This window comes from Marmota flaviventris, chromosome 2, assembly GCF_047511675.1.
Source record: "Marmota flaviventris isolate mMarFla1 chromosome 2, mMarFla1.hap1, whole genome shotgun sequence".
In the NCBI taxonomy this organism is placed as follows: Eukaryota; Metazoa; Chordata; class Mammalia; order Rodentia; family Sciuridae; genus Marmota; species Marmota flaviventris.
The window spans coordinates 98925834-98951208 of NC_092499.1; the positions used below are offsets into that span (position 1 = coordinate 98925834).

Genomic DNA, 25375 nt, shown 5'->3' on the forward strand with positions numbered 1-25375 from the left:
TTCTTAGGGAAGCACAAAAGACTCCAAATAGTCAAAGCAATCATAAGCAAAAGGAGCAATGCTGGAGGCATCACAATACCTGATTTCAAAACACACTACAGGGCCACAGAAACAAACAAAAACAGCATTGTACTGGCATAAAAGCAGAGACCAATGGAAAAGAACAAAGGAACCAGATATAAATCCACATATTTCCAACCAAATGATTGTTGACAAAGGGGCCAAAAACACACACTGGAGAAAGGACAGCCTCTTCAGTAAACAGTGCTGGAAAAATAATATCCACATGTAGAAGACTGAAATTAGACTGTTATCTCTCATCTTACACAAAAATCAACTCAAAATGGATTGAAGATCTTAATATAAGACATGAAATGTTAAGACTAGCAGAGGGAAACACTTCAAGATATTGGCACAGGCAATAATTTCCAGGATAGGACTCCTAATAGGTCAGAAAACAAAAGCCAGAATTGACAAATGGGACTATATCAAATTAAAACAATTCTGTACAGCAAAGGAAACAATGAACAAAATGTAGAGACAACCTACAGAATAGGAAAAAATATTTATTCATCTAACAAAGGATTCATACCCAGAATATATAAAGAACTCAAAAAATTCAACAACATAAATAATCCTATCAAAAAATAGACAAATAATCTGAATAGAAAATTCTCAAGAGAAGTACAAAAGGCTAATAGATTTATGAAAAAAATGTTATATATCTTGAGCTATCAGGGAAATGCAAATCAAACTACTGAGATTCAATCTTAGTCTCATTACAATGGCTATTATAAAAAAGATAATATTAAATGCTAATGAGGATGTGGAGAAAGGAAAACCCTTATATACTGTTAATAAGAATGTAAATTAGTATAGCCACTGAGGAAAAATAATAGAGAAGTTTCTCAAAACACTAAAAATAGAACTACCACATGATCTTGCTTTATCACTCCTGGGCATATATCCAAAGGAAATGAGATCAACATACAAAAGAGACATAGCCATGTTTATGTGGCACTGTTTATAATACACAGGATAAGGAACCAGCCTAGGTGCCCCATCAACAGATGAGTAAATGAAGAAAATATGGTATAGCCAGGCATGGTGGTGGTACATGCTGGTATCCCAAAACTCAGCAGGCTGAAGCAAGATTCCAAGTTAAGCCTTGGAGATTTAGCAAGACCTTGTATTAAAATTATAAAATGAAAAGGGCTGGCTGGGCGCAGTGACACACACCTGTAATCCCAGCAACGTGGGGGGCTGAGATAGGAAGAACACAAGTTTGAGGCCAGCCTCAACAATTTAACAAGACCCTGTCTCAAAATTTTAAAAAAGGGGTGGGATATAGTTTGATGATAGAGCACCCCTGCCCCTGAATTTAATCCCCAGCACCCCACCCCCAACACACACACAGAGAAAAAATATGGTGTGTGTATATATACATACAATGTAGTATTTTTTAGACACAGAGAAGGATGAAATCATGTCATCTGCAAGAAAATAAATTGAACTTGAAGACATCATGTTAAATGAAATAAAGCAGAGAGAAAAACAAGTATTACATGTTTTCTCTCATATCAAAAAATAGATCTGAAAGAAGAGGAACAATTAGGTACTGAGAAGTGGGCTAGGGGAAAAAAGGAAAGAGGGGAGAGAGGATATAATCAATGCATAATATATGGAGTACGGAAATGTCAGTGGAACTCGATTTTTATTATTAACCAAATAATAGACATAAAGAATTAAGATTAAAAAATAAAAAAGGAATTACAAAACAGATTTCAAAAAATAAAAAACAAACAAACAAAAAAACACTTAAAATTCTCACCAGGCCACTGAGCAGGAGATGAGTTTGGTGTTGCATGTTCTTCAATGCTTTCTGTCCTCAGTCTTCGACGATCACTTAAAAGAAGTCCTTGATAAGCCATACCTGTAAACTGATTTCCTTCTGTTTGACTGCTAAAACAAATAGATTCAGTTATTTATCATCCTAAGAGAGGTAATAAGAAATTATACTATATACAAATAATCTGTTTTAGAAGATTAAAAAAAAGCAAAAGTTCTTGAATTCACTGTTCTAATGAGAATTTATTTTAGTTCTTGAAATTAGTTATAAATGTTTATTGATAGCTTTTTAAAACAAAATATCAACTTTACTACATTGGGCAGAGGTCATTTACTCTTTTAAACTCTTTTCCAGAATCCACCTAATATTTTGAAATCTTTTCTATTTGCACTCATTTTGAAGTGTGAGGTAAGCAGACTATTGTTGGGTTTAGATACAGCAGACAGAAAATTTCAGGGTACTAGTTTGTTGGATTTCTTATCTCTGCAAAGTTGTACAAGCTTAACCCTGAATTTAAAAAAATATGAGCTAAACTATGGAGAATCATAATTTTAGAAATATCTAAACCTCAAGCCAAAAGTCACTAAGTATTTACTTTCCTCTTCAGAATGGGTCTTTTTGTGAAATTGAATAAATACAAAAGCAGAAACTAAAGTATAACTAAGAACTGGAAAGTACATATTTGAAAACAATGTAATTGAATTCTTTTTTGGTGCCATTTTAACCAGTGACTGATATCAAACAAGTTATCAGTGATCATTTAGATGACCATGCCAACTAAACCAATTTTTTTTTCCATTTAGCTACATTCCCAGATCTTTGGAATTTGTCTAGACATGCCCTAGAAAGGGTAAAATTAGAGCACAGGTTATTTTGAAAGAGTAACTCCTTATTGAATATCAAATATTCTCACAAATGGCTGCTAAATTTACGAGAAAAAGTCTAAACGTATTTTAATATAAATTTCATACTTCTATTATTTTTAAAATTTTCTAAATATACTACATTTAAATCTGGATCATCCTTCCAAGTGATTCAATTTCTTAGAACTTACATGGCTCTACTTATTAACATGTGAAGTATACATTAAATGAAGGCGATATGACATTTAGAAAAATTCAAACCGTTACTTTTACTTGATATCTCTTCCAAAGACTTTTACATCATACATAAATGCATAAATTTTACTTTAATAATTCAACTTTAGAAATGTACTTTTTCACTTTTCAAGGTTTTTAACTAAAAACCAGTTAAAAATAATAAAAGCTAATCCAATACAAAAAGAAATAATTCCTAAGAAAAAAATTTAGTGTAAGTTATTTGACAGTAAGCTTTCATTCTTGAAAACAAAAAGATGGTATTGAAGATCTGTTGTTTCTGGGAGATAACTAAACAAATAATCATTTTATTTCTGATTCTATGTCAGTCATATTTGGGGATTTCTCAGTCCCTGGAAACAGAATCCTAATAAAACTCTGAAATGGTTTAATGTTTTTGCTGTATTAATACTATTTTGGGTGATTTTTTTTTTTTTTTTTTTACCTGTAGCTATGACTGTCACATAATGCTTGGTAAATTGATGCAGAAAGTGATGCTGCTAGTGAATGAAGTGTGTGCACCTAAAACCAAAACAGCCACAATTACATTTTATACTAACATTTCTACATAACAGCAATATCTTAAAAATTAGAAAATACTCAGGAAACTAGCAATATCATAAGGAAGACTAGATCCTATATGATACTACTAACTTTGCTTTTAAACTTCTAAGTCTCACCCATCTTTATATGCATGCCCATAACAAAGGTAACTACTTCAGACACATCTTTATCAAATATTTACTTACTGTGAACCTGCCATCTACCAGGCCCTAAGCAAAGCATCAACGTTGATGTTACTGGGACTTGTCCTAGGCTACCAACAATTAACTTAAATTGTTAATTTAAGTTAAAATTTTCTTTAAAAAGGAAAAACAAGTACAGAATATTTAAGAACTTTTCTTTAAGCTTGTCTGATAAATTTCTCTTGACAAAAATACTCAATCTTAATAATAATAAAATGCTTATTAAGTGTATCAATCACTGTGAAATGGCTGATTTTGTAGAAAGCAAATAATTCATTTAATATTCATATGAAGTTTAAAAATTCTCTATTTGATATAAAACCACATTTGATATCCCACATTGAATAAACATTTTCAGACTCATAAAATCTTAAAATTTGAAGGGACTTTAGAAATTATTTCAGACTTTTTGAAATCTTTACCCAAATTTCTATGAACTGGAAATGTTTACTTGGTACTTGTATAAATTTTATCACTTTTATACATGTCTAGCTTCACCTAGCAAACAATTAATTCACACTACCAATGAGAAGTCTCTAGAAGGTTGATGTGATCAGTAAAATCTTAGATCCTTCAGAATAATGTACTAGTAGAGATCAAACATGTTGTCAAATAAAAGAAATAAAATAAAAATTGTGGGTATTTGAAATGCACATCCACCACAGGAACTGAAGAGCAGAACACAAATACACTTAAGTTGATACAGTGGAAGTCTAACTCTTCAGATCCTGCCAAGCTCCCTTGTAGTTCTTGCAATGTAACAATTTTCAATTTTCTCAGCACAGGGCATAGGTTTAATTTGGAGTGGTAACTCTGTCAAAATTCTGATTGTCCCTAAGTATTACATAGCCTTCAATAAACACAATCATCAAGGAAACACTAACAGGATACTATTTCTGGAACCATTTTTGATTAATCATGGTTCTCTCCCAGGTATTCCTCAACTTACATTTTTACTGCATTTTGGCATGTAAACAGGAGTCATAAATATTTCTAATTTTAATGACATTTAAGGGAATGTATAATCTAAAGGGATATGAAGTGGCAAGAACACTGTCTTGAAAATTAATTTTATTACCCAAAAAGCATACCTGTCTTAAAGGAAGACAATAACTTTTACAAAAATAAGAAAAATGCTTACTTTAAATTACATTCATTGAATAGTCCAGAATTGATTGGAAATGAAAAGGTAGCACGTAAGAACACTTGAGAATATTTTCTGTCAGTTCAAGTTTGAGGACCTACAAATATAACATATTTACCTTCTCAGTATATACAACATCAAATAAACAAACTTTACATTACCTTCACATCTTCAATGTTGGGATGAGGCGGTGTTTTCATCTGAACAATAGTATAAAGTATATCATGGATGTGATTATTTAAGTACAATACAGGATTAGCTATAACTGTTTTTGTTGAAGCAATACTTGCTGAAAGCAGAGGTAGGGTGGTAGGCAATGGTAATGGAGACTGGAGCTGTTTAACTGTAGTTTCCTGGAAGTGAGAGTAAATTTTTATTTTCAAAGTAGTTAAAATGAAAGAGAAAAAAAAATAACAGTTATCTGACAAAATACACTTGAGTAAAAGTAGTATGTTCATTTACTTATTCACTCAATCTACAAAAATTTATTCAGCACCCAGTATTTATCAGGTACTATGCCAGATGAAGAAAATACAAAGATGAGAATTTTGCTCTCAAGTTTTTAAGCATACCAAAACTTTCACTTAAATAAAAAACCATATAGACTACAAATATCTGCCTCTTATGAACAGAGCAGCTAAATATATTTGGATTAATGCAAAAACAGTTTTATAGCCCTAGCTGGAAGGGCCACTGAAATTACTAAAACAAGACTGAAAACAAAAGTATGTCCATACCTGCTGTGATTCTTGCAGCAAAAATTTGAGTTCCATTCTTACTGAGGCTAGACCACCACCTTGGGCCCCATGAAGGCTACAGTAACTAAGAAACACTCTTAGGAGATCTTGGTTTTTCTGCAACCACAACTTTCGTCTTTCTGCATGCTCTCGTTTAGCCTGCAATCTTCGTCTTTCTATTTGGTGTCGCTCATATGAACCAATATCTGGTTTGTCCACCATTTCTTCCCGATCCAGAAGATCACTCTCTACTTTGGAATATGTTTTACTGGAATATTCTTTAATAACTGATTCATGATTGCATATCTCATGCAAGGCAGCAATTTCCTTTTCAAGCCAGTTATAGAGTTGAAATCTGAGCTTCCCTCCATCTACTTCATAACCTGTCGCCAAAGTTCTTAGTTCAGTCATAAGGATCTTTAAACAAGCTCTGAATTTTAGTTGTTCAGCAATCACATCAACTTCAGTATCACCTTCACAATGATCTTCTTCCTGAGGAGTCAATAACATATTAGGCTCTGAGGACTTCTGATCTTCTTGTTCATCTCTTCCTCTGGCATCTGTACTTTTCATTACTAAACCAACGGCATCTTCATCCTCTTCTAAGGCACTATCATGATCTTCTCCCCAATCAAGAGTAAGAGGTTCCTCATCAACTTTAACAATTGGCTGACTCCAGTCAAACTGTGCTGAAGTTATGTTTGACCAGTCAGTGCCAGAACTCCCATTGCCATTGCTCATAGTTTTTGATTCTGCAGATACATCACCCATCTTTTTAGAAACAAAATCAGGTGGATCTTTTTTAGCAGGTAAGGCAGACATTTTGGTTACTTTTGGAATTTTGGAAAGTACCTCCAGGGCTAGAACAGGGCATCCAACCTTAAAATGAGCATTTGCAGTGGTAAAGAATAATTTTCTCTCTATGAGGTTAATTTTGTCAGCAAAATTTTTCTCAGTTTTGAGACCTAAGGTTGCCAAAGTTCCTTCAGGGGAGGCAAGGTTTCTTCGAAGAAGCAAAGGATGTGTTCGAAGGTAGTTATAAAAACTAAATACCACTGGGTTACAAGATTTGATGATAACTACAGAAACCAAATAGATACATCAAAAGTTAGTATTAATTTGTACTTACACTGCAAAAGAATAAAATACGTCAGCATTTCTTCATAATAAAGGACACATAAATATTGACCTTAGGTAGGTTAAACTCTGTTACATTCATGTAATCATTAAAACCATAAAACTGAAATAAAAAAAAAAATTCCCTATATACTATGGAGTGATATCCAGGATATATTAAGTAAAAGAAGATGCAGAAGGAAGACTTACATGTATAAAATTTTAATTGGTTCCCTGAAAAGGGAGAAGGGCACAAGAAAAGAAGCTATATTTCTCTGAAAATACTTTGGGGTTTTATATATTTAATTTCAAAACCATGTCAACATTTTATACAAATTTAAAAGAAAATAAAATTTTAAAAAGTAAATTACAAAAAGCAAATTTATTTATTGTGGTACTAGAACCTGAAACCAGAGACACTATACCACTGAACTATATCTCTACCCCTTTTTTATATTTTGAGAAAGAGTCTCAATAAGTTGCTGAGACTGGCTTCAAACTTGCAATCCTCCTGCCTCAACCTTCTAAGTCAGTGTGATTATAGGCAAGTTTCCCATAAAATTAAGTGAATCTGTATGTTAAGTTGGTAGTGTAACCACATACAGACGTGAACTAGAAAAGTGACTTTAAAATAATAAATTTGACTGTATGTCCTTAGTAGAATATACTATAAAAATAAATGGCATACTGTTTGGGTATATGGATAGAGTATTTATTTAGCTATTCTGTTACCATGTTCCCATGTTTAATTTTACTGCAAACAAAGCTGACAAATACTCTCCAGGTGCTTAAAAGATCTAAATTATTTAGGATATCCAAAAGTGTAAAAAGTAAAGATTTTCCAGTCCCGTGCATCAAACCAATATGTGTAAACATACAAATTTTCCATGTTAAAAAACATGGCTATATGATTACTTAGGAAGAGCTAAGCAATGTAATAAACATTCTGTATGCTTTATTTTTTTATTCTTTTTTCTTTTTGTGGTGGTACTAGGGACCGAACCCAGGGTTGCTCAAACACTGAGCTACATTCCTAGCCCTTTTAATTTTTTATTAATAGGGTATCACTAAGTTGTCCAGACTTGCCTCAAACTTGTGACTTTCTTGCCTTAACATTCAGTTTTTTTAATGTGCTTTTTAAAAACATACTTTTTTAATGTATATGAAACCAGAACACTATAATAATTCTACTTATATTTCTCAAAATATAATTGTGAGATTAAAAATGTGTGGTCTCTTTAGTATTACTTAAATTATAAGATGCTAGATTTTATAATAAATATTAATAGTCTAATCTAAACTGACAAAAAAATTGATAATTTCTTAGAGTTGAAAAGTAAATCTGGTAATGATATTTTTAAAAATCTGAATGAAGTTCTGAAGCGTTTTCCTTTAGGAAAAAAGAAAAAAGAAAGAAATGTATAAAAGTCTTACCTTGATGCTCATCTTCTTCTTTTGGTGTTTGTTCCAGTAATGTATCCAAGGCACGGGTGTAATCTTTCATCACCCAATAGGCAAGACTACGCAGGAAAGGATCAGGATGCAATCTTTTGCAATTGAATCCTGACCCATCAGTTTGGCAACCCAAAATCTTTTGATTCAAGATGGATATGTAAGTGGATGAAGTCTCAAATTCAGATTCGTATAAGCGGGCAATAACCATAGCTAGCTGAATATCTTCCATTTTTTCAAGACATACCTGAAAATTTAAATTTTAAGAAATATTTATTTTATTTAGTGATAATTATTTAGTGATATGGACTATCTCACTAATACCCTAAAATCATCTGCTATCATGGTAGAAGGAGGCGGTCCAGAGGTTGAGACAATGAAAGGCAGTTAAATGATTATTTCACAGCAGACTAAGGAAGAATAAGAATAATAAGGAACTAGAACTTAGAAATTGCCTAGGGTTTGGTCCCATAACACAGCACCAATAAACAAATAAATAAATAAATAAAATCTAATTCACTTGAGTTAAATTTCCCATTTCAAAATCATAGCATTTATAATTTTAAAAAATCATGCCTGAGATAATCACGAAGAATGACTAAATTTAAATTTATAGCAATTTTACTTTGTTAGATAGTTCCTATTTCTTCTATCATGTAATATTTCCTATTCTATTTTTCAATCACCTGTTTTAATTGCTCAGAATGATAATCAGTAACTATAAGGAAGAAATTATAAGTAACAGGAAAATTAACATTACTCTCATAATCACTAGCCAGCATTACATATTTAAAATGAGAAAATTTACAGAGAATTTTCTCACATTCATTTTTCCAATATCTAAGACAATTATATCACAGAACTGTACAAATCACTATTTTAGTTTCTTATCTATGAATTTCATTTAGGAAAAAAAATTGAAATTTCTACTTTTCTGCACAAGATAAGGAGATTGTTTTTTTTTTAATACTTTTTTTTATTGGTTATTCAAAACATTACAAAACTCTTGACATATCATATTTCATACATTCGATTCAAGTGGGTTATGAGGAGATTGTGACCTATGTACTTTAATTGTTCATAATCATAAGATGATCACAAAAAATGCATTCATAAACCATTTTTTGCCATTTTATATATTATCTTGAAATATAATATGCCGTATATAAAACTGTTTCTCCTTTGAACTTATTTATAATTTCACTTATCACAGTGCTACTATTTTAAGTTCAACAATTTCTATAGTTATATTCTGTTCTTACAAAAATATCACCAAAAAATTGCAATCTCCTCAAAGACCTTTTCAGGTTTTCAATCTTTTACAAGTATTTCAAAGCATTTTTTCTTATTTATACCTCTATGGCATCTTTCAGTGAACCCGCTAACAAGAAAAAAGCAGCAGATTGTTCAAAACGTTGTTTTCCAAGTAAAGAAAAAGCATTTTTCAAAGCAGCTTTACGCCATCTATCTTCATTAAAGTTGTGACTGAAAAATGATGTCATTTTTTCATCATGTTGTGACCTGGGAATCAGAGCACAAACATCAGTGTTTAAACCAATTTAAAATATCTTAATTCTTTATAGAATTAAAAATAGAAATCCTTTGCAATGCAAAAATAGAAAATAAAAAACGGAAACATCCATCTAAAAAATAACTTTAGTTATAAGTATGTAACTGTATATATTTTTATAGGTTTTCAAGCATTTCTTCTCTTCTAATAAGGAAAGCTAATAGTACCTTATGTACACAAACAGGACGCAAGAGTATTTTTTACTTTCCAATGTGCTTGTATCAACTTTATTTAGAACAACATCCCACCCTTTAGGTTAAGTTGAAAATATATGTTGACCATTTGTTGAAGATAAAAGGAACAAAGGCATAAAGAAGTTGATTTAACCAAGATAATGTATCTATCTTCAAAAGCACTAAGTTTCTGATATGAAGCACACTCTTCATTCCACTAAATCATATTAAGTGTTGAGGCAACTTACCTAAACAGACCCCACACTACTGCTTTTTTCTTCATTGCAAGATAGAATAATGCAGCATCTAAGGCATCATTATTCCTTTGAAAAGCAGCTTTGGCAACCTAAATAGTAAATAAAATATTATTTTAACTATCTGACAAAACAATTACAACCAAGTAGTCAATAATCAATGCTTTCCTGCTACTTCAATGGATGACAGAACAATAAAAATGGGAAAACTTGGCTCTATTTCACAATCTCAAAAGACTTATGACACATGCTCCTAAAGACAATTTGCATACCAGAGATTAGAATATAAATAAGAATAACATCTAGCATTAATTGACTACTTACCATATAACTGGCACCAGTACAATCAAGCACTTTTCACTGATCTTACTGAATCACTACAACCCATGAGGTACAATTACCATACTCATTTTACTGGTGAGGTGATTAAGACACCAAGAAGTTGTGAATGGTCTATAGTCACACAGTAAGGAGTAGAAAGGTATCAGAACCCAGGTAGTAATAAAACTAACATAGGGGGCTGGGGTTGTGGCTCAGTAGTAGAGCATTTGCCTTGCACATGTGAGGCACTGGGTTCAATCCTCAGCATCACATAAAATTAATAAACAAAATATTGTGTTCATGTTTAATTAAAAAATATTTTTAAAAACTAACATAGGAAACAATAAAAACAGACTATTTATTTAATAGATGTGACCAATTCTTAAAAATTCAACATACTCCATTTCTTAATGTTTTGTAAAACTTAAAAAATATTGATGTCTATGGTAAATATGATTTCACAATTTAAGGTTCTCTCAACTAGTATAGATAAAGATACCTGTAATAATAATTATAGACACATGTTATACATATTTTAAAAAGTGCAGACAAAAAAAAAATTCTAGGGGTTGGGGTTGTGGCTCAGCAGTAGCAAGCTCGCCTAGCATGTGTGAGGCCCTGGGTTGGATTCTCAGCACCACATAAAAATGAATAAACAAAATAAAGGTATTGTGTCCAACTACAACTAAAAAATAATTATTGGAAAAAAAGTTCTAGTATTTTTTATCATACTTTTTAGAAACATTTTTCTGACACTTTTCAAATTTTGACAATTCTAAAGGACTGAATGTATACCATTCTTTCTAAGAAATAATTAAAACGAAGATGGTTCTAGGTCCTTTATTTTGAAGGGCCTACAAATTTCTGTTTATTTTATTTATTTATTTTTGGGCTAGGCATTGAGCCTAGAGCCTCACATATGGCATTTTGCCAATAAGCTAAACATACAGCCCCTGGCTTACAAATTTTGGTTTTTAATAATTACATTTTTTAAAAAGTTTCAGTGAGTATATAATTCTCCATGTACTATAATTTGTAATATCCTTTGACTCATATGACCAAAGTTGCTGAATTTATATAGCATTAATCAATTCTGTCAGTTTAAAAATTAAGACAATATCATTATTACATGTAATTGTATTGTTTTGAACACAATAGCATACAGACTATATTGTAGTCCTCAAAGATGCTGAGATAGCCTCTGCAAAAATCACTAAAATTAAGAGGCTTAACAAAAACCAGTGAATATTTTATTAGAACTCATCGACCAATGGTAAAGCAAGAAGCTACTGAATTATGGAAGAAATTGGAAAAAACACCTAAAATTGCAACACAAAATGTTTTACTGTCAATATTCTTTAATTTCTTTTCCCTTTAGTATTTTTCTCTTCTCTCGTCATTTAACTTAGTGCTTCCATATGTTCTGTCATCTTTTAAGAAATTATTACTGATATTCAGCTAAAGATTTATAAAAAATATTTCAGGACAAAAATTTTACATAGTCCTTTTATTTATTTTCAATAAATAAGTTACTTGTATAATAAATAAATGATACATATCAGAAAATACTCAATTATAATGACAAAACCACAGTGCTTACAAAGTAAAGAGATCTCTATAAAATAAATCTGAAACATTTCAGGTAAAATGATGTTTTCTTTTTCCACTGCTTTGGGCTACAAAATACTTAATATAGATACTGAATTATTTACATGCTAAAATAATCAGCTTTTCCTTTACAGCAGAAACTATTTTTTGATGTGGGAGCAAATTCCTATTGTGCCTATTTTCAGAACTGGAATACTGATATTTTTGTTGGCTGCCTTATACATAGTAGGAAAATGATTCTTTAATACTCATATTCTAAACTGTGATGTGATAACCATGTATACCAGAATCATAAGATGTAATCAATATGAAGAGGCCACAGCCCTACCACCAACCTACCAAATTAAAATATTTCAGAGTGGGATGTTTTAAATAAGTTTCTCACATTAGAATTTGACAATTCCTATTGTAGAGGAATAAAATAATGAAGAGTTCTACATTCTTGGGAGAAAAAAATTCATACTTCAAAAATATAGTACCAATGATTGAACTCTAGGGAATTTCAATGGACTCCTAAAGTAAAATATGAATGATAATTTTACTTTCTCAACTCTGCTTAAATAGAAAAGGAACATACTAAAACTAACACTTAACTGGGAATTTGGGCAGGTTACCCAAACTCTGATTCTTAATTCCATCAGTTATAAAATGGACATGATAACATGGGGCTAAAGAAAAGATTTTATGAAATGATTAATGAAAAGAAACCAGCACCAAGCCTGATACATAACCGGTGCTTAGTTAAATTAATGTAACACTGAAAGAACTTTCAGTTTCCATTAACAAAAAAAAATGAAACTTCTTTTTTTCTAGAAGGAATCTACCCATCAATTGATTTTAAGAAAAAAACTGTCTTAAAAAATATCATGTTTCACTGGCTGGCACAGATATGTTCTTCAAGTGCAAATAAATAAAAATTGGTTTTTGAATGGTATTTTAAGTGTGTAAAGCAAGTTTACTACTTACTGAACTAGACTTTTTTTAATGCAATGGAAATAAAAGACAAAAACTTAAGTATACTTCCTAAATTTAAATTTTTATATTTTCTTAAAATAGGATATACCTTTTAGGGCTGGGGTTGTGGCTAAGTGGTAGAGCACTTGCCTACCATGTGTGAGTCACTGGGTTCGATTCTCAGCACCACATACAAATAAATGAATAAAATAAAGGTCCATCAGTAACTAAAAAAAAAAATTTTTTTAAATAAGATATATCTCGCTTCCGCTCTACCCTTGGCCAGGTGATGTAAGATCCCAGCAAGGATGGTGCAGACCAGGAATTCAGAAGGACTGAAAAGTTTTAGTGACTGTGAAGTTTGAAGACCTAAGATCCTTACTCAGCGCCCCAGCCTTTAAAATTGGAAAGGTTCCAGTGCCCTTGGACAAGGATGCAGCAATGCACCTAGTTAAACAAGTTGAGCTTATTACTCATCATGTTATGGGAGATTGTGCGGCATAGGTATGATGATGCTGCCTTGGAAATGAAAAATATGATTCATCTAAGAAAATACATGCTGGAAGATGGCGGCGAGGGGAGTGCATTGCCCCCGTGTGCTGCTTCACTGTGTGGGAGTATGACAAGTCAGGACGGCTAAAGGATATCTTGTTAGGAATTTCCAGCAATAGTGGGGTGCTCCGGAACCTGGAGGAAGGATTTCCATCGCACGAGGATCGGCTACGGGGACTCAAACGCGAGAGGTTTGTCGCACGGAGGGTAACACTGCTTATTCAGCAAATCGCCCCGCGGCTAGAGTCTGCAGCGCGTGCTGGGAAACAAGGAGATAGCAACACAGGGATACAGCGCTGCAGTTTCTGCCAGCCGTGCAAGCACCGTACTCAGGGCTGAATTCTGGGTTCGAGACGGGGGAAGGAAGCGGTCCATCTCGGTTCTCCACACCGGTCAGACCACAGAGGAGGCCAGCAGCCACCATGTTGGAAAGCTGACGTCACCATCCCTGTTTTCGACTGACCGCAGCTCATTCAGCCATAGAACAGGTAATTTCAGGCTGCAATTCGCCTGCGGCTTGCAGACAGATTGCTAGGGTTCAGTGCCTGGGTGCTTCTTAGAACCTGATCTTATCGGAGCGAACACCGAGCGCGGGGCGGCCGAGTTCCAGCTCCCGGAACCGTCCCGGAACCGCCCTGGCCCAGGGCTGCGGAGCCTGCGGAGGCTGCTTCTTGGACCCTGCTCCTATCAGAGCATACACCAAGCACTAAGCAGCCGAATTCCGGCTCCCGGAACGGAGCCCGCAGGGACTGCTTCTTGGAGCCTACACTTATAGGAGCTTACACCGAGCACGGAGCGGCCGAGTTCCGGCTCCCGGAACTTCCCTGGCCCGGGGCTAGGAGCCCGCGGAAACTGCTTCTCGGTCCGGGTCCTGCTGAGGGCCGGTCAGGACTCACCCGTTGCTTTGGTTGCCCGGCAAGGGGAACGAAATGCTGCCATTCGCATAGGATACCAACATGGCAGAGATCTGATGTCATCAGAAAGCGGAGGAGGAGAGAACTTCATCAATACCAGCGGCGACATAAACAGTTGGTCTCCTGGTAGGGGGGGTGAGGCACAGACACCCGAGTCTCCTCAATTTGTCGTCGAGCCAGAGGGGAGGAGCTGGGCCGCCGGCAGCGCCCGGAGCAGGCCCAGCGGCTCGCCAGCGTGCTGACCGCGTGACCCCAATTGGAGAGGGGGCGGAGCGGAGCCGCCACCCGCACCCGCAAGGTGGGCAGACCCGCGACCCAGTGGTACACGGGCGTGGTAGGAGGGGCAGGGCAGAGCCGCCGTTCGCGCTTGCAAGGTAAACAGACCTGTGACAGCCTGGCGGGTCAGGCCCAGTGGCCTGCCAGTGTGGTACACACGTCACCCCAAGTGGAGTAGGGGCAGAGCAGATCCTTCTCCCACGCCCGGATCAGGCCCTGCCGGTGTGGTGGTCACGTGACCCCAATTGGAGTGGGGGCAGAGCGGAACTGCCACCCGTGCCCGCAGGGTGAGCAGACCTGTGACCAACCTGCAGATCAGGCCCAGGGGTCCGCAGGCGTGGTAGGAGGGGCAGGGCAGATCCGCCGCCCGCGCCTCCAAGGTAGGTAGACCTGCAACAGACCGGCGGATCAGGCCCAGGAGCCTGCCGGCGTGGTACACACACCACCCTAATTGGAGTAGGGGCAGAGCAGAGTCGCCGCCCGTGCCAGGAACAGGCCCAGCGTCCTGCAGGCAGGGTAGTCACGACACCCCAATTGGAGTAGGGGCATAGCAGAGCCTCCACCCGTGCCCGAAAGGTGGGCAGATCTGCGACCAACCAGCGGGACAGGCCCAGGGGCCTGCCGGTACGACAGACACGTCACCCCATTTGGAGTAAGGGCAGAGTAGAGCCGCCGCCCGCGCCTGCAGGATATGCAAACCTGCAACCGACCGGCGGATCAGGCCCGGTGGCCTGCCGGCGTGGTACACTCGTCACCCCAATTGGAGTAGGGGCAGAACAGAGCTGCCGCCAGCGCCCAGAACAGGCCCAGTGACCGGCCGGCGTGGTAGCCACGACACCCCAATTGGAATAAGGAGAGAGCAGAGCCGCCGCCCGAGCCTGCAGGAAAGACACGCAAGCAGTATGAAAAGACAAGGAAAGAAAGGACCACAAGCAATGCAGGTCAACGCAACTTTAGAAGAGGTAACAGCTGCAGCAGATGGAATGTCAGATAAAGAATTCAGGATATACATGCTTCAGATGATCTGGAGTATCAAGGAAGACATTAAACAGCAAAATCAGACAATGAAAGATCACTTCGACAATGAATTACATAAACAAATCCAGGAAGCAAAGGATCAACTCTACAGGGAGATAGAGGTTATAAAAAACAAACAAACAGAAATCCTAGAAATGCAGGAAGCAATAAACCAACTTAAAAACTCAATGGAGAATACTACCAGCAGAGTAGAACACTTAGAAGATAGAACATCAGACAATGAAGACAAAGTATTTCAACGTGAAAAGAACATAGACAGCTCAGCAAGACTGTTAAGAAACCATGAGCAGAACATCCAAGAAATATGGGATAACATTAAGAGACCAAACTTAAGAGTCATTGGGATACAGGAAGGTACAGAGCTCCAAACCAAAGGAATGAGCAGTCTATTCAATGAAATAATACGAGAAAACTTCCCAGACTTGAAGAATGAGACAGAATCCCAAATCCTAGAAGCCTACAGGACGCCGAATGTGCAAAATCATAAGAGATCCACACCTAGACACATTATAATGAAGATGCCTAACATACAGAATAAGGAGAGAATTTTAAAAGCTACAAGAAAAAGCAAGCAGATTACATTTAGGGGTAAGCCAATCAGGATAACAGCTGATCTTTCAACAGACTCTGAAAGCTAGAAGATCCTGGAATAACATATTTCAAACACTGAAAGAAAATGGATTCCAACCAAGAATTGTGTATCCAGCGAAATTAAGCTTCAGGATGGAAGATGAAATTAAAACCTTCCACGATAAACAAAAGTTTAAAGAATTCGCAGCTAGAAAACCATCTCTTCAAAACATCCTCGCCAAAGCATTACAGGAAGAGGAAAAGGAAAATAACAATGAAAACCAACAGTGGGAGGTAGGACAGTAAAGGGGGGAAAAATAATCAAAGAGGAAAACAAACCATGTTTAGTAACAGAAATAAACAAATATGGCTGGAAGAACAACCCATATCTCAATAATAACACTAAATGTTAATGGCTTAAACTCACCAATTAAGAGACACAGGCTAGTAGAATGGATCACAAAACAAGACCCAACAATATGCTGCCTACAGGAGACGCATTTGATAGGAAAAGACATACATAGGCTGAAGGTGAAAGGTTGGGAAAAATCATATCACTCATATGGACTTCAGAAACAAGCAGGAGTGTCCATACTCATATCAAATAAAATAGATTTCAAGCCAAAGTTAATCAAAAGGGATAAAGAGGGACACTACATACTGCTTAAGGGAACCATACACCAACAAGACATAACAATCATAAATATTTATGCCCCAAACAATGGTGCAGCTATGTTCGTCAAACAAACTCTTCTCAAGTTCAAGAGTCTAATAGACCACCATACCATAATCATGGGAGACTTCAACACACCTCTCTCGCCACTGGACAGATCTTCCAAACAAAAGTTGAATAAGGAAACTATAGAACTCAATAACACTATTAATAACCTAGACCTAATTGACATATATAGAGTATACCACCCAACATCAAGCAGTTACACTTTTTTCTCAGCAGCACATGGATCCTTCTCAAAAATAGATCATATATTATGTCACAGGGCAACTCTTAGACAATATAAAGGAGTAGAGATAATACCATGCATCTTATCTGATCATAATGGAATGAAACTGAAAATCAACGATAAAAGGAGGAAGGAAAAAGCATACATCACTTGGAGAATGAACAATAGGTTACTGAATGATCAATGGGTTATAGAAGACATCAAGGAGGAAATTAAAAAATTCTTAGAGATTAATGAATACACAGACACAACATATCGGAATCTATGGGACACATTGAAAGCAGTTCTAAGAGGAAAATTCATTGCTTGGAGTTCATTCCTTAAAAAAAGAAAAAACCAACAAATAAATGATCTCATACTTCATCTCAAAATCCTTGAAAAAGAAGAGCAAAACAACAGCAAAAGAAGTAGAAGGCAAGAAATAATTAAAATCAGAGCTGAAATTAATGAAATCGAAACAATTGAAAAAATTGAGGAAACTAAAAGTTGGTTCTTTGAAAAAATAAACAAAATCGACAGACCCTTAGCGATGCTAGCGAAGAGAAGAAGAGAGAGAACTCAAATTACTAGCATACGGGATGAAAAAGGCAATATCACAACAGACACTTCAGAAATACAGAAGATAATCAAAAACTATTTTGAATCCTTATACTCCAATAAATTAGAAGATAGTGAAGGCATAGATAAATTTCTTAAGTCATATGATCTGCCCAGATTGAGTCAGGAGGATATAGAAAACCTAAACAGACCAATATCAATTGAGGAAATAGAAGAAACCATAAAAAGACTACCAACTAAGAAAAGCCCAGGACCGGATGGGTATACAGCAGAATTTTACAAAACCTTTAAAGAAGAACTAATACCAATACTTTTCAAGCTACTTCAGGAAATAGAAAAGGAGGGAGAACTTCCAAATTCATTCTATGAGGCCAACATCACCCTGATACCTAAACCAGACAAAGACACTTCAAAGAGAGAAAACTACAGACCAATATCTCTAATGAACCTAGATGCAAAAATCCTCAATAAAATTCTGGCGAATCGGATACAAAAACATATCAAAAAAATTGTACACCATGATCAAGTAGGATTCATCCCTGGGATGCAAGGCTGGTTCAATATACGGAAATCAATAAATGTTATTCACCACATCAATAGACTTAAAAATAAGAACCATATGATCATCTCGATAGATGCGGAAAAAGCATTCGACAAAGTACAGCATCCCTTTATGTTCAAAACTCTAGAAAAACTAGGGATAACAGGAACATACCTCAATATTGTAAAAGCAATCTATGCTAAGCCTCAGGCTAGCATCATTCTGAATGGAGAAAAACTGAAGGCATTCCCTCTAAAATCTGGAACAAGACAGGGATGCCCTCTCTCTCCACTTCTGTTCAACATAGTTCTCGAAACACTGGCCAGAGCAATTAGACAGATGAAAGAAATTAAAGGCATAAAAATAGGAAAAGAAGAACTTAAATTATCACTATTTGCAGATGATATGATTCTATACCTAGCAGACCCAAAAGGCTCTACAAAGAAACTATTAGAGCTAATAAATGAATTCAGCAAAGTGGCAGGATATTAAATCAACACGCATAAATCAAAGGCATTCCTGTATATCAGCGACAAATCCTCTGAAATGGAAATGAGGACAACCACTCCATTCAAAATATCTTAAAAAAAAATAAAATACTTGGGAATCAACCTAACAAAAGAGGTGAAAGACTTATACAATGAAAACTACAGAACCCTAAAGAGAGAAATAGAAGAAGATCTTAGAAGATGGAAAAATATACCCTGTTCATGGATAGGCAGAACTAACATCATCAAAATGGCGATATTACCAAAAGTTCTCTATAGGTTTAATGCAATGCCAATCAAAATCCCAACGGCATTTCTTGTAGAAATAGAGAAAGCAATCATGAAATTCATATGGAAAAATAAAAGACCCAGAATAGCAAAAACAATGCTAAGCAGGAAGTGTGAATCAGGCGGTATAGCGATACCAGACTTCAAACTATACTACAGAGCAATAGTAACAAAAACAGCATGGTACTGGTACCAAAACAGGCGGGTGGACCAATGGTACAGAATAGAGGACACAGAAACCAATCCACAAAACTACAACTATCTTATATTTGATAAAGGGGCTAAAAGCATGCAATGGAGGAAGGATAGCATCTTCAACAAATGGTGCTGGGAAAACTGGAAATCCATATGCAACAAAATGAAACTGAATCCCTTTCTCTCGCCATGCACAAAAGTGAATTCAAAATGGATCAAGGAGCTTGATATCAAATCAGAGACGCGCCGTCTGATAGAAGAAAAAGTTGGCTACGATCTACAGTCGGTGGGGTCGGGCTCCAAATTCCTCAATAGGACACCCATAGCACAAAAGTTAATAACTAGAATCAACAAATGGGACTTACTCAAACTAAAAAGTTTTTTCTCAGCAAAAGAAACAATAAGAGAGGTAAATAGGGAGCCTACACCTTGGGAACAAATCTTTACTCCTCACACTTCAGATAGAGCCCTAATATCCAGAGTATACAAAGAACTCAAAAAATTAGACAATAAGAGAACAAACAACCCAATCAACAAATGGACCAAGGACCTGAACAGACACTTCTCAGAGGAGGACATACAGTCAATCAACAAGTACATGAAAAAATGCTCAACATCTCTAGCTGTCAGAGAAATGCAAATCAAAACCACCCTAAGATACCATCTCACTCCAGTAAGATTGGCAGCCATTATGAAGTCAAACAACAACAAGTGCTGGCGAGGATGTGGGGAAAAGGGTACACCTGTACATTGCTGGTGGGACTGCAGATTGGTGCAGCCAATTTGGAAAGCAGTATGGAGATTTCTTGGAAAGCTGGGAATGGAGCCACCATTTGACCCAGCTATTCCCCTTCTTGGTCTATTCCCTAAAGACCTAAAAAGAGCATGCTACAGGGACACTACTACATCGATGTTCATAGCAGCACAGTTCACAATAGCAAGACTGTGGAACCAACCTAGATGCCCTTCAATAGACGAATGGATAAAAAAAATGTGGCATTTATACACAATGGAGTATTACTCTGCATTAAAAAATGACAAAATCATAGAATTTACAGGGAAATGGATGGCATTAGAGAAGATTATGCTAAGTGAAGCTAGCCAATCCCTAAAAAACAAATGCCAAATGTCTTCTTTGATATAAGGAGAGTAACTAAGATCAGAGTAGGGACGAAGAGCAGGAGAAGAAGATTAACATTTAACAGGGATGAGAGGTGGGAGGGAAAGGGAGAGAGAAGGGAAATTGCATGGAAATGGAAGGAGACCCTCAGGGTTATACAGTGGAGGGGGTAGAGAGAGAGGAGGGGAGGGGAGGGGAGAGGTGGGGAGGGGGAGGGTGGAGGATGGGAAAGGCAGCGGAGCACAACAGACACTAGTATGGCAATATGTAAATCAATGGATGTGTAACTGATGTGATTCTGCAATCTGTGTATGGGGTGAAGGTGGGAGTTCATAACCCACTTGAATCAAAGTGTGGAATATGATATGTCAAGAAATTTGTAATGTTTTGAATAACCCACAATAAAAAATTAAAAAAAAAAAAAAGATATATCTCAACTAATAATAGAAAATATTCCCATTTCATACATACATAGACAAAGGTCAAGTTTTTAAAATCTCCAAAAAATCTTATTTAAAAAATTCTCAGGCTGGGATTGTAGCTCAGCAGTAGGTAAAGCGCTCGCCTAGCATGAGCAAGGACCTGGGTTCAATCCTCAGCACCACATAAAAATAAATAAATAAATAAATAAAAGATATTGTGTCCAACTACCACTAATATCTATATATATAAAATTCTTAAGCTATCCAGATGTACAAATTCATTCTTCATGACAATTTTTCAGCAAGATACTGATACTGTATTTTTCCCTTTAAGACTTTTTAAACTTCAAAATCCAATGAAGCAAAGTTACCTTTTCAATGCATCTTCGAAGCGTGTTAATATTCCTCACCCACCATCCTATTCCCATTGCTCTTAACTCAGACCACTGAGGGTCTCCTCTTTGAATTGCTGGAATCATATTAATCAGTTCTTCCTCAGCCTCAGAATGAAAAGCCCAGGCAAAATGGCATGTAGAAACACCTAAATTGGAAATTTAAAATAATAACCTTCAGAACTATATAAAAAAAGAAAAAAAACAATTTTTCCAAAGTTATATATAAATGAAAGAATGAAAGGAAGTGTGTCATCATTCAGGATTTTATACTGTAAGTTTCTGAATATAAGATGAGAAACAGAAAACCCAAATCTCTTAACTTTTTTCCTGAACGTAAGTGGGTTTCTTTCCCCCCATACAAAAATACAGGCACTAAAATGTTATCATTGGAATGAAATGTACTTGAAGACTAAGCTATTCATACATACATCAAACTTATTATCAACAGTGAAAGTTTTGGTTCAGTTGAAATTCAAGTGAAAGCATTTGGCCCAGGTGCCTGGCTGTTGTCTCACACTGCCACTGCCACTTCTTGTAAAATTAATGCAACAAGTCTTAGTATCCTTCAACACTGAATTTTGAAAACTACTTCATTATTCCCTCTGGCCAAGAAGCTAAGCCTAATTTTAAAGCAAGCTCTAAACATCACAAGAGTTCCAGTGAACATCTGGGATAAAGATGCCTTTCACGCCTTGATTGAAGCTGCCTAATACTGAAGCTATGGCAAAAATTTTCACACCCTCTGACTCAGGAATTCAACTGCTAGTAAACTAACAGAAGAATAAACAGAATTATGCATAAATACTTACATGCAAGGTTATAAGGTCATTCATTATAATGATAATTCAAATTTTAGAACCAACATAATCTAAATGTTTCAAAAATTTAAAAAGTTGGATAGATGAAATATAATTTAGACAGATGACAGAATATTAAGTAGATATTTAAAATCATGTTTTCAAAGGACATTTATAGGTAAAGGGTAAGCGCCATGGGTAACAGTAACAGTTCATCAAGCCTGGTATTTCAGGTCCCATAATACTAATGCATACTCTATGGCGCTTTGGGTTTCAAAAGAAATATAGTCTAATAAAAATGAGCCTTGAACAAGGAGTCTAAGTATATGTCTACTAAAAAAGAGTCCTACATCCTACGTAGGTCACTCTAAATTCTATACTTTTTAATCTCTAAGTAAGAAGGTGATATGAATTCTTTTGTCTCAAATCAGGGTGGGTGTATGGTAGCATGCCAGATATATGCAAATCCACTGGATCAATATGGTAGATCTTCCTGAAACATCACTTTTACTTGCTGGCAACTTGGAACATGATGCTTATATTAAGATAAAAACAATAACAACATAAAAAGCAAAATCTATACAATTTTAAAAGAACAGACACCAGACAAATTCAGAGCCACTCTATAGAGAGCCACTTTGGGTTATTAGAACCCTGAAAAACTACATTTACTAAGTTACTACAATCTTAGTGAGTAAAGTCTCAAAAACTGAGTTACTTGCACAAAAGTTATAGGATAAAGCTGAAGGATACATAAGAAAATGTTAAGTACGTACTTAAGTGACAGATCCTAAGACCAGTGATAGGTGAACAAATAATGATTCACTGGCTGATCATATACAAATATGAACACACTCACCACTTCAATACTAAATAAAAGTGTACAAAGGGTCAAACAATAAGTAGAATACCTTGATGAAGTAGCTGTACTCGGTATAAAGGAGGCAGTGATGTTAAAAGGCATGTGTGCAAGCGCATAGCTAACAAGTATCTCAAACCACATTCATCTAAGGTGTCTCTTCCTGTAATTTAAGTAGAATATATGTTTAAGAAAAAAAGGAATTCAAAGGTCACAAACTGATTTTTTTAAAAGCTACAAAATAAGCATTAAGTTCTGTATTAATAATTTACATAAAATACATAAGATACTTTCATTGTGCTCCTTTATGAACACTTTAATAACTTTATAAAGAACATATTTCTATAAAAAACATGTGAATACTAAAACTTCTAAATGAAAAATGATTCAGGAATATAATAAAATATAACTGTAATGAGTTAGGTATAATTCCTAAAAATACTTCCTACATGAAGTCAGGTGAGATTTAAGGAGTTACATAACTATAGTGAAATTATTTGTTACATAATTAAACAGGTAATATTTCCTGGGCTGTTTAGTTTGACTGAAATATGATACTTCTGAAGATTGAAATTTGATTCTCCAGACTACTTAGTATTACAAAATTAAGATGAATTGATTCCACAAATTTACATATATAAATTTGATTCCACTTAGTCAAAAGTTGAAAAAGGTACACAAGTATGTCAAATTTAATCAAAACTATGGCTACTTCTGAATAACAGCAATGCAAAGGTATTGATAGCACCTAGACTAGTAACTAACACATAGGAAGTATTCAAAGAGTAAAGAATAAATAATATTTTCAGAAGAAAACAAAATTTTTTAAATTACTAAAGTTCAAGTTCCATCTCTGCTTCCCATTACCTATACTCATTCATCCATTTATTCATTCAACAAATTTAGCATCTACTACATGTGAGGCACAGTTTAGGTACTGGGGATTTAATAGTGAAAAAGGCAGAGTTAATACTCTCATGGAGTTTACATTTTAGTAGGATAAGACAATAAACAAACAAATAATATATGGAAATTGATGTTATGAAGAGAAATAAAGCAGGATTGAGATATAAGGACTGCTGAAATAAAAAGGATCTATTTTATTTAGTGTGTCCAGGAAGAATTTTCCAAAAAAACGAAATTTCAGCAGAACTCTGAGGATATAACAGAATGAACCATGCACACATGTGGAAGAGCACTTTGTACAGAGTTATGCAAAGGAAACAGTAAGTGCAAAGACTTCAAGAAAGCAATGTGCTTATGTGTTTGTGGGACAGCAAGAAGGGGAAACATAGAAATGGAAATGACCCCAGACATGTGGGACCTTGCAGAAGTCTAAAATGATCTTGACTTTTACTCTAACATGACACATGGGAAGCCACTGGTATATATTAGGCAGAGGAGAGATTTAATGTATCTTGACTTCAAACGAATCACTGTCCTTTGTGAAGTACAGATTGAATTCACATAAATGAAGCAGTTAGGAGACTGTCAGTAACTAGGCAGGGCAACAGTGACTGCAGAGGTGATAAGAAATGACTGGATTCTGGATGTGAAAGAAATGACACCATTTGCCAATAGACTGGGTATAGGGTATGAGAGAAAGCAGAGTTACTAACACCTGTGTCTTCTCACCTCAATAAATGAAAGAATCCAATTACTTAGAATCCTTATACTGAGATGTGCAATTCATTTAATCTCTGATTTTCAATTTCTTGCCTGTGAAATGGAGACATTCATTCCTGCCTTATCTACCTCACAGATCGTCTACTGTGACCAGGATAAGCTATTGCTTATATTCCTAGCCAATGATACAGTTTGTGTCAGAAAATTTAAACTATTTTCCATGGATTATGGCATGCCTTCTTAATACCCCAGAGTGAAAACTAATACATATTAACAAAGGTTTACTCTAGGAAAAACCTCACTCAATTGCACATAACCTCACAATTTAAAAGGTTTTTTTTTTTTTTTCCTTCTAACACAGTGAAAAAATAGGTCATAGAAAAAATCCTTTAAGGTCTCCTGTTATTTTAATCTCCTAAAGGGAAATACTGGGGACACATGCAAGGGTGTAAATCTATATAAAGAGAAATTTTCTAACTGGCTTTGAGAAGAAGTGATTTTTCACTAGAAATCTCATGAAGTAGTTAAAAACAGAGTACCAGCTTGGAAGCAACACCCTTTACCTATGAACTCCATTTCTCCCACTTAATGTCTATGTGATCTTAGGTGAGTCAAATTCCTAGGGATCAGTGTCTTTATCTATAAAATTAAATACAATTGTAGCCACCTACCTACTATAAGATTATTATGGTAATTAAATGGGATAAAACACACAAAGTGTCTGGCACATAGTAATTCCTCATTCCTCTACAA

The 25375-nt window shown here is 35.6% G+C and overlaps 1 protein-coding gene across 6 annotated transcripts in view; it reads right to left on the reverse strand.

Annotated features, from left to right (window-relative positions):
• Dmxl2 (Dmx like 2) overlaps window positions 1-25375 on the reverse strand; it is a 168340-nt gene that overhangs the window by 28900 nt on the left and 114065 nt on the right. For 3 of the 6 annotated variants that reach the window (XM_071608261.1, XM_027925959.3, XM_027925958.3), the window contains 9 exons: window positions 23049-23159; window positions 21317-21486; window positions 10133-10230; window positions 9497-9662; window positions 8124-8388; window positions 5574-6652; window positions 4998-5189; window positions 3392-3468; window positions 1832-1962 (listed from right to left, as the gene is read on the reverse strand). In XM_071608261.1, the coding sequence (XP_071464362.1) occupies window positions 1832-1962; window positions 3392-3468; window positions 4998-5189; window positions 5574-6652; window positions 8124-8388; window positions 9497-9662; window positions 10133-10230; window positions 21317-21486; window positions 23049-23159 (2289 nt within the window). The remainder of the gene's footprint in view (window positions 1-1831; window positions 1963-3391; window positions 3469-4997; window positions 5190-5573; window positions 6653-8123; window positions 8389-9496; window positions 9663-10132; window positions 10231-21316; window positions 21487-23048; window positions 23160-25375) is intronic. The other 3 variants (XM_027925960.3, XM_034637280.2, XM_071608262.1) reach the window with 2 other exon arrangements.